The following is a 14,100-nucleotide window of genomic DNA, read 5'->3' on the forward strand; positions in this document are numbered from 1 at the left end:
TCTCTCAGATATGAAAACGTACTGATCTATTCTGTGGAGTTTGGGATTTGTATACAATGGGATTTTAAAATCTCTAAATGCGTGTCTCACCCCCGCACCCCATTTTCTGATGTCACTGAACAGGCTGTAACTGGGAAACAGAACTTAAGAGCCTGGGCTCTTAAGGGCTAAAGCTGCCCCTGGTGTCATGTTGTCCCCTTTCATCTCCCTCACACTGTCAGTGGGGCTCTGACACAGCAGCAGGCATTCTCTCAGAGTTCCAAACAGAGTGGTATCAGGTGATTCCCATGATTTTTGTGACTTGTATGCTATAAAAATTACTTATAATGCAAACTACATAATGGTCTCTAATAGCTTCCAAAGTTGTTTGGCTTTTTGTTTGTTTTATCGCTAGAGACAGACCACATCTTACTGATGGATTTAGGATGGGGGAGGATTTTATACTGCTTTATTTTCTTTCTTCAAGAGAGGTTCATTTTAGTAGACCACTTTACCTATTGATTACTGTGAGTGAATGAGGCAGACTTGACTAAGAACTAACATAATTCTGGAATTGTTGATTAGCATAGTGGTCATTAGAACAGATTTTCCTCATCGTCCTTTATTTATTTATTTATTTATTTTTGCAAGGGACTGGCTAGGAGGGGCTGTTTTTAGCATTTATTCTTCATTTACAACTTCTTGAACTTAAACTGAACCGGGGACAGAAACCGGAGGTCAGAGGTTTAACAGGCTTGTCTGATCTACCTGACCTACTAGAACAGGCTGGCAACATCTTTCCATACACCCCGGTCCTGAGAATAATGTGTTTTGGAGATCCAGTGGGACATGTACATGCTGAAGACAGTAAAGTTTTTACTTTATACTATCCTTGCTGAATGTTAAATGTTGACCGTATCTCTTATGCAAATTCAACAGAATTGTAGATGTTGGAAGTGACCTCTGGAGATCGTTGGATGCTGCTAACTCAGTTTCCCTACAGTAGGTTATGCAGGAAAGCATCCAGGTGCTTCTTGAGTGTCTCCAGAGCAGGAAATAATCCCTATAAGCAAAGTAGCTTGGGAGCAAAAATCAAACTCTGGGAAAACTAAAAAGCCTACCTTTGTAGAGATAGAATAGGTAGGCTGAAATATCTAGACCTATCTCCTAGTTTACTCATGAAGAGAGAATAACTTCACTTTGGAAGCAGTGCAACTCAGGATGGTGCTGCAAAGTGTTGTGGGCAAGGCATTTCCACCTGCTTCAAGTCATGAAGTATTGCTTGTGTTGGAAGCATGAACAAATTTGGATGTGAACTGGAGGAAAACTGGCAGAGCTGTTGTACTTGACATTCCTAGCAGCTTTCACTGGATGCAATTATCTGTGCCAAAGCTCTTGCTTACATACCTGTTTGGAGCCTCTTGTAATCAGGGGCTGATAGTACCATCAAGTTACAAAAGTGAGCTCATCCTGGGTGGAGACACAGGATTGGGTCAGGGTCAGTGTATGAAAGGGCCTACTCTGAAGACTGGTTTTCAGAAATAAAACAAGATTAAACACTGGTAACAATGACTTTACATTTTGCATTTTAGCATTGTACAGAGCAATATAGCCATGCCTCTTTCTTGCATACTTGTAAAGTGTGCTAGAAGTGCACAAGTGATATCGATCTTCATTTCCCATTTTCATTCAGCCATTCAAGTTATACATACAAGCTGTGAGTGCTCTCTCCTTCCCCCATGTGTTCACATGTACACATACACATGCTCATGCATGTACAGGTACTCTGCATATTTGCATACTGTATGGTATTGCTGGTGCCTGTGGAACTATTGCTTACTCTTTCAGTTCCAATTGGATGTTATCTGGGGACAGGAGAAAACAAAATCTATTATTCAGCAGATGCTTGGTTGCTAGGGTGAGGGAAGTAGAATAATTTTTCAGTGTTTGAGGTTCTCAGCTGCATCCAGAATTCACCAACTCCTCGTCTTTATGGAAGTTAAGAGCTGCTGGGGTATTAAGTCATTGAACTGTCAGTGAGGCTGCTCTTTGACAGCTGACAGAGCGGAGGAATGAGTTTTATCCAGCCAGCCTTTTATTCTTTCTAAATCCTCTGCTTGAATGTCTGTCAGGGTGAAGCGCCTATCTGGAGTGGTGTCAAATCCCAAACTCTCTGCTTAGCGGTCCTTTTCCTCCCCACAAATAAAGCTACCTGAAGTGATTATCAAAGAACTTGAGTTTCTTGCAGCTTTTTCCCTCCTTTATTCCTAACTTGAGAAGAGTTTCTGCTTTCTTCATCTTTGTTGCTGTGAAAGTGTTAATTGATCTTGACTGTGTTCTTTTTTGGTGAGGAAGAAGAGGGAGAGGGGGAGGGCAATGTATAGTGAGGCCTTGGACAAGTGTAGTCTTTTGTGAGTGAGACAGGAAGGGCAATGTAGCGGTAGGATCTGTAGGCATTTACTTATAGCAGAAATGGAGTTTGACCACCATTAATAATCTATGACTTGGTTGCAGCAGAGGGGTTGTGTAAGTTTTTCCTTTGTATTACTTATACTGAGAATCTGCACAAATCTGTGCTGAGGTTCTCTATATAGTGAATAAAGAACTAGTGTACGAAAACTTTCAGCAGGTGTCCCAATAAGTACTAAGTAGGCTAATGATCAGATGTGCATAGTGAGAAGAGCTTCGCAGAATGGCAGAGTGTATGCTGATATAGCTTTATTGTCCTGCTACCAGTTGTAAGTATTACAGGCTTAGGTAAATGGTACTTTCAAGCTTTTGTGTTACTCAGTGCTGCAGAAAGTCAGTGATTTATATGCTCCAGTGTCCAGTCTGTATGGATGCCCTTGTTCTTGCTAGATGCAAGGACACTGCATGCCTGCGTGCATAGCACTTAATGGGTGGAGGTCCTTTCTTCAAACGGGCTTAGCAGCTCCAAGTTGCTTGAGTAGAATTGTTTCTGTTGTTTGCAACTGAAGTCCAGAAGTGCGTGTGCACACACATTAGTGCAGCAGCTCTATTAAGATATTTTATTATCCTGGCTTGCTGGTGAGCTAAGTCTGAGTTTCAGCCTTGGATTGCCTTCTCTGTCCCAATTATAGCTTCGGTTAATTGTTTCTGGGAGGGCAAAATGCCAAGTACAGCATAAAGCAAGAAATAAATACGGAGCACTGAATGCACTTACATTGTCAAATCTATGTGATCAGTATTGGCTGGGCAGTTGGAAGGCTGGTCTTCTTTCTGAATAATAGTAGACAGCAAGAGAGACAAATATTCTAATACTAGTAAATAAATAAACATGCATTTCTTTTGTGGAGAGAGGTCTTTGCCATAATCTTTTTTCTTCACTATCTGCATTGAGAGAAAATGGTTGTGGGGCTGCCTTGTCTCCTCCTGGACAGCCAACAATTTTGGATTTAAATACAACAGCCCCTCTTTTTGGTGGGTTTTTTTTTTTTTTTTTTTTTTTAACCCATGCATTTCAGATGCACCTTTTCAAGCTTAAGAGTTTCCAGCCTTGCGGCTTTGCAGTGCAGGTCTTTAGACAGAGATGACTGTAGGTCTGAAACTGAATCCAGACTGTGGCTTCTCAGGTCCTGAAGAATGGGGTATGATTTAACTCAATAAGATCACTTTGTCCTGATTTTTCTGAAATGGCCTGACTAAACATACGAGGCAAGAGATCCTGTTTGGAAATGTAGGCCCAGAGAGGCTTACTTCAGACCAGAATGTGTCTGAGAGCTGAAGTCCGCATTCACAATTCCCAGGACTTGTAAGAAAAGTACAAGTTTTGGCACTTGCTCTTTATGTCAGGTGCTGTCTCAGACTGTTAGCAGTACCTTACTCAGTATTAAGCTCTGCTGCTTTCTCCTTTCTGCTTGCGGTTCTCACTTCTGTTGTTTTTTTCCTCTGCAGAGCCAGATTATGAGGTGTTTCTGAATGCTTCCAAAACACCCAAGTTTTCCGATGACCCCACAGAGCTGGAGTGCAGGATCACAAATGTACAGGACACCGAGGCAGACATCCGCTTCTCAGTTTCCTGGTACTACAGGCGGCACTTGCTCAGTGACGATGTGGTGGCAGAGGAGCTCCTGGCCACTATGGATGCAGACTGGACTCTGCTGCTTGGGGACAGGAGCAGAGAGAGGACTCAAAATGGGGAAATAATCTTCTCCAAAAAGGCTTTTGACACCTTCAGTTTACGGATCCAGTGGACTTCAGAAAATGACAGGGGGGATTATTTCTGTGTCGTCTCTGCGTGGAGTCGGCACCGTAACAACAGCTGGATAAAGAGCAAAGATGTGACTTCTGCTTCTGTCCCCATTTTTTGGGCTACACAAGGTAGGAACCTTGCACCTATTCACTGGAAGACCTGGGCAGCTAAGATATTTTTCTCTTGAGTAAGTCCATCAATCAGAAGGCCTGCTAATGGGCTTTGGAATATAGCTCTTTGTTGTGAAGAAAAAAAAATCCTATTGGCTTGTGTAAAGGCTTCTGTTTTTGGCAGTAAATACTTAGCAGTACGAACCAGTTTCATGCAACAGTTTGAAGAGGAAGCACAAAACAGATATATCAAACTGCACAGAGACTTGCAGGAAGTAGGCTGCCATTGTGGCAGGCAGTATCTGGCAGTGATGCTGGGGTCACTGCTCACTTTCATGATTCAGTGTTTCGGTCTCACTAGGATGCATCTCACTGGTAGCAACAGAGTGATGTGTGTTAAAAAGGGGAATGTCACTCACCTTGTCTTCTTTGGTTGCCGATTTGATTATGGGAGTTTGTTTTCCATCTCTTCCACCTTATATTTACGAGCACATGTTCAGTCAGCACTTTTGGAGAAGTTTGGTTGTAGTAGTACAAAAGCATAAAAATGAAATAGTAATTAAAAAAAGAAGTGCTTTGTTTGGATCTTGCCCCTTTTTAAGCAGGAATGAACTACCTCAGATCAGTGTTTAAACCGTCTTTGGGAGCATTTCTTAAGAGCTAAGCGAAGGTACCTGAACCACTGAATGCTAGTTTAAAGTGAGTGCATTCAGCCTTTTGGCTTAAGAATGAAGTCATACGAGAGGAGTCTGTTAGATGGGGAAGGAAGAAGTAGGATAGTTTAGGATGTAGCATCTTTGGCAAAATCTCGGTGCTTAGCTAAGCTGAATTTGCCCCGATAGAATTCTCTAGCAGGAGTGAGATATCTCATAGATGCTGAGTACTGCTCACAATTAGTTCAAATATGCCATAACACTGTGTGTCTGTGTGTGTGCATGTGCATGCATGCGTAATGGATGGTTGCCTTCAGAGCAGCTAGAGAAACCAGCTGGAGTTGAAAAGTCTCAGCCTGTGTTGACATTCCTGTGGGAAAACAAACCATGACAGGTGTGAACGTTCCCTTGTTCCTGGTTTTGTTCCAAAATCTCTGCTAATTTTGCATCACAAATGCAAATGTTATAGTCCCCAAGCTGAAAAGTACATTTGTTAGCAAAACTTGGAGTTAGGGGATTTATGATGTGAAAGCAAAATCCTACACAGACTCCCTTTTCCTCCTGAGAAAACATGTTGTATGTATGTAGAAGGGGAAATATGTAGATTTGCTTTTCCTGATTCCCTTCCATACCCCCGCTTTTCAGCAATCTGACTGCAGATGCCTTTTTTTTGCATTCCCTGCATTAGCCAGATCTGTGAGCTCCAGGCACGACTTGTTAGCCTTGTGCTGTAGCCAGTAACTATGAAGCTATGAAGGAGTTAATCTGCTGCTGCCTCTGCTCTGTGTTGTTTTGATAAGTATCTCTGGTGATTTGAGTCCCTAACTGCTCCCAGTGCTTATAAAAGCAAGCAGACAGGCTCCCATGTGTTTGCCTAAGGAGAGAACCAAAATTTGCCTCTTCCTTGGATAGCTAGTGCCTATGTAGAAGCTTTTCTTCCAACTATTTCATTATTTGCATTGTCTGTATTAACTTCAGAGCAGTGCTGGGGAAAGGGAAAACAGAGGGAGGAGACTTTAGAATGATCCCAATTTGGAAAAGACATTCTTGAGTTTTTGAGAAAGACAAAATAATTTTTGTTGCAGCTGTGAGACGGTCAGTAATGAGGGGTGTTCAGGATAAGGAGGCCCTTTCTTGAGATGTAAATGTCAAATGAAGATGTCAAAGTCCCTTTTCCTCATTTTATAATAAATTGTATGCTTGCCTGTTTGCACTTGAGGCTTTTTATCCTCTTTTTCTATTCTATTCTGCTGGGACCAATAATGCTCATGTGTCTTTCTGCTTATTCAGCTTTGCAAATGCAGCCAACCACTATCACACATCACCACTGTTTTTGACACGCTCTGTCTCATTTCTGTTTCTTTGCCTTTTTCTTTTACTCTCTGTCCCTCACCAAAGGTAAGAAGGAAGAAAGCATCTTTATCTCACAAAAAAAAAAAAAAAAAGGAAAACATAAATTATAGTATTGTTTTTAGCTTATATATTTATTGGAATCTGTACTTGTAGAGGAAGAGAGGGAAACTTGTTTGGTTTTATAGATTATTTTGAACATGGAAGTTTGGTAATTAAAAAAAAATTCTTTATCAGTTTGAGTGCAAATACTGCTATCGTGAAAAATGAAGTTGCTGTTTGCAAGGGAATGCAGAATTTTCTTAAAGCAGTGTTGTCAGCTCTGGATCTGTGTGAAAGCCTTTGCAAGGAACATTATCTTTTAATTGAAACTCCATATCCCAAAGATACTATTATTTGGGGTTTCCTTAATACTTCTGTCTTTAATTTACAAAGTAATTGTATTCAGCACAATGTTACTTGTCCTAAATGTTTGCTTGGCACTCTCCATTAAGTTTAGTGCAGAGCAAGAGCATCTTCCTCTTTCAGAAATTCCTTTGAATAGAGAGCAGGTGATATCTCCTGCACTCACTTTTTGCAATTGCTTGTGTACAGTAGGCACTGCACAGTACAGATGTGCAGTTTCTTTTTAGCAAAGCAATTTCCATACCCGTGGCACCACATTGCTATGTTAGGTGCCTGTTTGGATCTAAGAAGGAACAAGAGCACTAAGCTAGGGGTACAAGCACCAGTCAGAAGTGGCTGGACACCTCCTGGCTGCTCTCTGATCTGCTCGGCTGTTAGGCGAAGAAGTGGCACAGCTGTGTGTGTGCAGCAGTGAGGAGAGCAGTTGCCTGGCGTATCAGTTTATCAGGCCGTGGTGGAGGCTGCAGTATGCAGGCTGTATTTTCAGAGCTCTTGGTATCTGAGCTATTGGAGCCACAATTGTACCTCGGGGTGTTGTGCAGCCGCCTCTTCCTACAAAGGCAAAACTGTCATTACCTTAATGTCTGTTGCGTTCCCTGTACTTTCCATCTAGTTAGTGTGCTGGGGGATGAAAAAGCCTTTACGAATATTGAAATGGTGTTACTTGATGCTGCTGACAAGACATTAGTCTCTGAGATTACTGCCAGTTGTGTTGTGCTTCTTTTCAGACTGGAGTCAGCGGAAGACAGGGAAGGTGATTGTTGTTTCCTGTGGTCTCCTTGCCCTTTAGCTGCAAGGCTTCACTAGCAGTTTGGCTTGCTTCAATTAGGTTAGAACTGTTTTCTGTCATTACCCAGGCAGCACGCTCGAAGCCGAGCATACACTTTGTTGCAGAGCTCAACAAGAGAATTAGTGTGGATTATCTGCGTCGAGCGGCTGGTGATGGAAGCGAAGCGTGTGCTGCCATGCTCCAAAATGCAGTTTATTACTCAAATTTGATCTGAATCTTTTGGCTAGGATTTCTGCTGCTAGCCCTCTGTCTTGGATTAGCTCCCAAACTGGTTATAAGCTTTGAAGATGGGTTTACTTAGGATCTCTTCTCCTGATGCTTTCTGACACAAACTCTGCAGAATGCAGCCTCCTGTGTGTGATGGGCAGGGACGTGCTCTGTCATGCTTTCGCTCTTCAAGACTGAGTTGGGACCCTGCCCAGGATGCAGTGTGTGCTAAGGGGCAAGTATGCATGGTAGTGGTCAAGGCATGGACAATTACTTTCTTGGCAGTTCTCAGAAGATTGGAGAAGCTATCTCAAGCTGTAGTTCTTGGAAGACAATAGTTTCTCTGGCCTCTCTTTTGTTTCCTTGAAAAAAGAAGCACTTTAGCACCCGTGGATGCTGTTTTTTTTGGTTTTTTTTTTTTGTCTTTTCCTCTGTTGTTGTTCAGGGCTTGTATGTGTTTAGATAAGAGAATCTGCCTCTACCTGCTGTAGTATTCATCCAGCCGAAGGATGAATGGGTTTTTATAAGGGAAAATCTGTTGCAAGGCCTTCCAGAAGGATCTCTGCCAGTTCTTTGTTCGCTTCTTAATTCCTAACCTCTTTGAATTCAACCGCTGTTCTCCAGCTGCATTGCCACTCCTCAGTGTTTTCTTCCACTGATACTACAGATGGCATTTCTGCTGCTGCTTCATGCTGCCACCTCTTCTGTCTTCTGTAATAAAGACAATTAGTAAAAGCAGTGTTTTCTGTTGCTCTGAAGTGGGAAGCCAAAAAAGAATACCTGGGAACAAAGTCCAGCCCATCCTTGATGGGGACAAGGCATGTTCCCCTGTGCACTGCTTCCTGAGCCTTGGCTCTGTGAGTAGCTGAAATACAGCATTTGGAACCCGAACAGGAGGGCTATCTCTTCTCAGCTACATCTGTATCGCTCTCATCACATGGAGGCATTTGTTTTAACTTACAGGTATATGAGACCAAGCATGTGTGTATCCAGGACTCAGCTCTGACATCAAGATCAGCAGCAGAATGAATGTTTTTATCAGGAGAATTTTTGCCCAGAGCCTTCTTACAAAGTCTAGAAAGCAGCCATATGTGGCAGTGAAATACAGTTACCTTTTTGGGCTTTTGCTTTAGGGGCAAAAATATGATTATCTACTGTATTCCAAAAATATGAAGCACATTGGTCTGTGTTGTGCTCCTAAATGCTACTGCCTTTATAAACAGAGTGCTACCAGAATCTTGTGGAAACAGAAAGAAAAACTGAAGATGTGAAGTCTAGAATCAGATGCATGATGATTTCTCATTGGGGAACAGAGAATGCCTATACATGCAACTTCAATTGTAATTGCACCCTCAATGCTTAAATGTGCAACTCTTACAATTCCCACCTGCTTAGCAGGTGGAAGTGCAAAGGAAGTTTGGTGTGCAGCACTGAGTAATTCAGTGCTCAGCCAGACCACTAGATGCAGCTCAGCCTTCTTTGCTCCTGCTGCTGCTTTATATAGCTTTGCACTGCGATCTGTTTTATATGGTACTGATTTAAAGTTGTCATAGCGGGTTTCTCATCTTGTGGGCTGTGAGTTAACTCGTTGTGAAAATTGCTGCTTGAAGGCAAAACACTGAAAAATGCAATTTTGACAAGTATCTTGTTGCTGTTATGCGGAGGGCATAAATATCATTTCATTTAGTTCACTTTGGGGAAAGTGTTACGATCTCACTGTCATTTATTTCCATTATCCTAAGAAGTCACACCTTGTGTAAAGGTGACCTCTGTAGTCTTTTGTTTAATGTGCCTGCAACCATTTTTTTTAGGATGTGCAGTTAGAATACGCTGTAGCAAAAGCTGTCCAGCAAAAGCTGTCCAGAAAGCTGGACAGGCACAATTCTTGCAATACTGCTACAATGGGAAGTTGTCATAAGCTGTGTGCTCTGCCCCAGCCTTTCTTTCCTAAGGAAGTGCTTGAGTGTGCAGGATGTCTCTTCATCACAATGCCAGGAAAGTAGCAACTCCCTTTCCTTTTATCTAGCTGTGATTTTGGGCACTCCTTGTTTTCTCAGTTGCTTGTACTTTTTCTCAGAGCTTGTACTTTTTCTGCCTTGAGGCTATGCTCCTAGATGTACAATTTTCCCAAATCCTGTAATTAAGGGATTCTTGGAATTGAGGAGCCCACAGACTTGGAGAAGGCTGAGGAAAGGGAAGGAAATGAAGTAGTAAGTGTTGCTGGCATTCTTGATGCCAAACTGCTGGGGATATGTCAAGGCTTCTTATAGGCTTATAGTTAGATGAATTCATGAGAATCAAGCGAAAGGGACATGTGGAAGCAGAGGTATACTGACTGCTTCCAACACAGAGCTGTGTGTATGAGTGTGCTGGGGTTGGTGGTTTCTCGAGTTACCACCAACTTTCTTGTCATTTTTGTCAAGACAAAAGTTCGGCAGTTTTGTCACGATTTTGCAAGTTCAGCTGAATGTTTCGGGGTTGCTCTTAAGGTAAATTTTTCAAGAGAAATAACAAAGCTTTACTAAGTGCTGCAGATTCAGTCAGTAGCAGCTTTTGTCACTTGTCATGTGTGCTTCATCAGTGCCCTGTAACTTGTAGCTGATGGGGCTTTTCCAGATCCAGTGCAAAACTGGGGCTTATCTGACTAGTCTCTAGTCCTGAATTAAAGTATCCTGGAGGTTCTGTCATGCTTTGTCCTGCATATTGCTTTGTTCAGTGTTTGGTGTTTGTTTGAATCCTTGCATTTTGACCCAAGCTGTTGTGTTACTAGTGTGTTTGCTGTTGCGTAGCATTCTGGGATGTTCGTGTGTTTAGATAAATTTAGGTGAATTTCTTTCTCAAAAAAAAGAAAAAGAGAAGCAGTTTATTAGTGACCTTGCAGTTTAAAAAGTGCTACAGAAATAACTGCACAATTTATTAACCCTTCCCTTGCTGCTTATTTCCTTCCCTCTTCAGATTACATGCTGACGGTGGAGGCGGTGAAACTGAAGCCATTCTTTGTGGCAGGCCACACCTTTGAGATGACGTGCAAAGTGTCTTCAAAAAACATCAAGACGCCACGCTATTCAGTCCTCATTACAGCAGAGAAACCGCTGACAGATCAGTCAAATCCCAATGGAACCACTCGCATAATTTCCTTAAACCAGGACTCGGTGGTGCGGCTGGAAGACTGGACGGACCAGACTCGTGTGGATGGTGTGGTTCTGGAGAAGGTCCAGGAGAATGAATTCCGCTACAGGATGTATCAGACCCAGATTTCAGATGCTGGGCTGTATCGCTGTGTGGTGACTGCCTGGTCTCCGGGTGGTGGTGGCATGTGGCGTGAAGCAGTGAATGGCTTGTCCAACCCTATCCAGATAGACTTCCAGACATCAGGTTGGTATTGTATTTGATGAGCATGGGTTTTATCCAAAAAGGGAGAGAGTCCTGTGACGCTCTTCCAGTGGCTTTCCTGTCTCTGGGAAATAAACTGTTCTGGAAATCCAAAGGCTCTCCAGATAGTGTGATGGCTGAGAGCTTTGTTTGTCTTCTTTGGTGGTACTTTTGTCTTCGGAGCTATAGGCTGTTTACAGAAAGACATCTGATAAATTAGTTACAGTCATAATCTACGGATTTTCCTTTACTATGCAGGTTTTATGATCTTGCAGACTCAAAGCTCCAGCATAGAATAATTGCTGCCATATTTTCCAACTTCATTACTGGATTGCAATTATGTAACAATCTTTTTGGAAGAGCATTAATATAAACTGGTTTTGTTCCAAAACAAACTTGATTAACATAGTATTACACACCTTCTTGTTGATGTAATTGCAGAAAATGCTCAGGTTAAGGCAATGGCGGTGTTCCAGCAAGCTCAGCAAGTAAAGACTGTATGGAAGACTATAAAGGCCTCTTGTGCAAAGCTCCACAAGTTGGAATAAATTTCAGTATCTATGTGTGCATCCTGTTCCCCACATCCTTGCCCATTTTCACCTGTAATATACTCTGCCTGGTGAGATTTTCCTGGAGAAGTGTGCCTGTCCTGGTGGTATATTTTTGGGCCAAGAGGGAGTGGGGCAGAATTGGTTTGGATCATCAGAGATGCACGTTAACGCTGACTTCTATCGTGCTTTGGAGTTGGGAACTGCTGTGGAATTGTTTGGGCTTTTTTAAGTGGTGTGGCACTCTGTGAGGGAGAGACTTCATGATTTCTAAACCAATCTTGCACTTCTTGAGTGCTTTTGAAGAGCTCTCACTGTAGCCGAAGGGTACGTCCTTTTTTTGGAGCTCTCTGGCCAGCTGCTTTATCTTGAACCTGTGTTCCCTTGTTCCAATTCATAAGCACAACTGGGGTGAAAGTCTCTCCTTACTTTCTTCATTCTTCATCTGAGTTATTCTGCATACAATAATGGGCCTGTTTTCTGAAGATGTGGCCGTGGCTAGGCTAGAGCAGCTTGACTTCTGGTTGCCTTGATAACTAAGGTAACTGTTCTCCACTGGGTGATTTATAAAAACAAAATTTATAAAAAAATTATAAAAAATAATTTTATAAAAATTATTTTCATAGCAGATGCACAGGAAGGAGTGCAGTAGCTTGGCATAGGGGCAGCTGTGCAACAAAGACTTCACTTTATGAAACATTTTGAAGTGCATCGTCCTGATAGAAACCCTAAGAATGTTACAGCCTAGCCTGAGCTGGTTGGAGAGAAGTCAGAGACTCAGCTCAGTGCCTATTTCAGTTCCAGATCATCCCTTGTTTAATGTTACAGTAAATAACATTAAATAACCCATATGCCTGTGTTCCGAATGTCTCTTGGAGTGACATTGTCATGGCTGAATATTGCTGTAGATTTCTTATCGTTTTGAGAAGGTTTAATGGACTGTAGCTTCAGCCTTACTATTCTTGAAACTTGAGTAAGACAGGAGAGTGAGGCTTGCAAAGACTTGATGCAGGAAAAACCAGCAAGAATTAAATCTGTTCCAAACCCCTCCCCTCCAAGGTCTTACATGGAGGCTTTCCTCCACAAAGGTTGTGGTTAGTGACTCTTTCAACGTTATTTGCATTATGTCACTTTGAAATCTCATCCAGAAAGTTTGGCAAGATGCTATTAATATCCATGGTTCAGAGGGAAGCCTGTAAGCTATGCAAGGGAGGGAAGTAAGCGTGCTGCAGTCTTGATTTCTTTTCGCTGTCAGTTTCTACTCCCTCCCTCTTTGCCCAGATAGGATTTCCAGTACATGGAGTGAATGAAGAAAGGGAAGCAGCCTTCAGTGCTGCCCTGGGAATGTGTGAATTCCAGTGGCAGAGCTGAGCAGGGGGGAGGGCTGGTCCTGAAATCCAGTCAGCCGTTCTTCTTTACAAGAGAGTGAAGACAGAAATGAGAACCCAGGCACAATTTACTGGAGAGCCATTTCCCAAAATAATCTTGGCGTGCGGCAAAATCTGGCTTGAAATACCTTTCTTTCTACAATTGATGGATGAACTTTGTGTCCTTGAGTAGTTACTCAGATCTCCATGCTGGACATTCATCAGCGGGCGTGATGGTGACACGTGGTGAGCACAGTTAGAATGGATGCTGGCAGACTTGCTTCTCTAATCACATACCCTTCTTTCCCCACATTTTCTGCTTGTCTCCAAAGTAACGTTACATGTGTAAAGGCAGCTGTGCTTTCTTTCCCTTAGCCTTGCTCATCTGTTGTGTCCTGTTACTCTGATCTGGGCTCAAACAGGCCAGTAGAAATTAAAAATAAATAATTGTAACTAGATGTGCAAGACAGAATTTGTGTGTGTTATCTTACATCACTGTTTGCTAAGGTGTACTCTTTTTGGTGTAAGCTGTGACCAAACTGTGACTAGGTCAAGGGAGCCAGAGGTAAATGGCACAGCTGTGGAGCAGCTATTATAGTACAGCTCAGATATCATACCCTTGCCTTGCATCTCATGGTACAGGCAACTGTCAGATTTGTTCTCCAAATGAAGAACTTGGTGCCAGATTTTTTTCTAATGGGAATGGTGTAAGACAGAACTGCTGAAGTTGCTAGGGTATTCTGGGGATAAAGGAAGTTCTCCAAAACTGGAGGGAAGATGTTAATAGGAAAAGGGTCAGAGAAAGCAGAGAAAGCCATGCAGCTTTGAGTAAATAACAGGTGAGAAGCACATTTCTGTTGGATCCTGAGTTCAGTGGGGATTTGTGATGAGCGGTTTACGAAAGTGTTTGTCCCTTATAGTGATTGTCTTGTTAACAGTTCTCCTGACTTTAAAGATCCCAAAGTGTAGCAGAATGGTAAGCATGACTGTTGAGAAGTCATCATAATGCAGTATAATATCAAAATTAAAAGGTATTCCTGCCTTTCCTCTACTTTGAGGGCTTGATCTTATCCAACATTTTCAGTTTGCACCATGTTCGGGGGGGG

The 14,100-nt window shown here is 42.4% G+C and overlaps 1 protein-coding gene across 1 annotated transcript in view; it reads left to right on the forward strand.

Annotated features, from left to right (window-relative positions):
- PTGFRN (prostaglandin F2 receptor inhibitor) overlaps window positions 1–14,100 on the forward strand; it is a 65,898-nt gene that overhangs the window by 33,111 nt on the left and 18,687 nt on the right. The window contains 2 exon segments of the mRNA XM_042810291.1: window positions 3,895–4,320; window positions 10,663–11,082. Coding sequence (XP_042666225.1) covers window positions 3,895–4,320; window positions 10,663–11,082 — 846 coding nt within the window.

The sequence above is a fragment of the Centrocercus urophasianus genome, unplaced genomic scaffold (assembly GCF_019232065.1).
Source record: "Centrocercus urophasianus isolate 14NV4802_14NV808 unplaced genomic scaffold, USGS_Curo_1.0 seq_12, whole genome shotgun sequence".
NCBI lineage: Eukaryota > Metazoa > Chordata > Aves > Galliformes > Phasianidae > Centrocercus > Centrocercus urophasianus.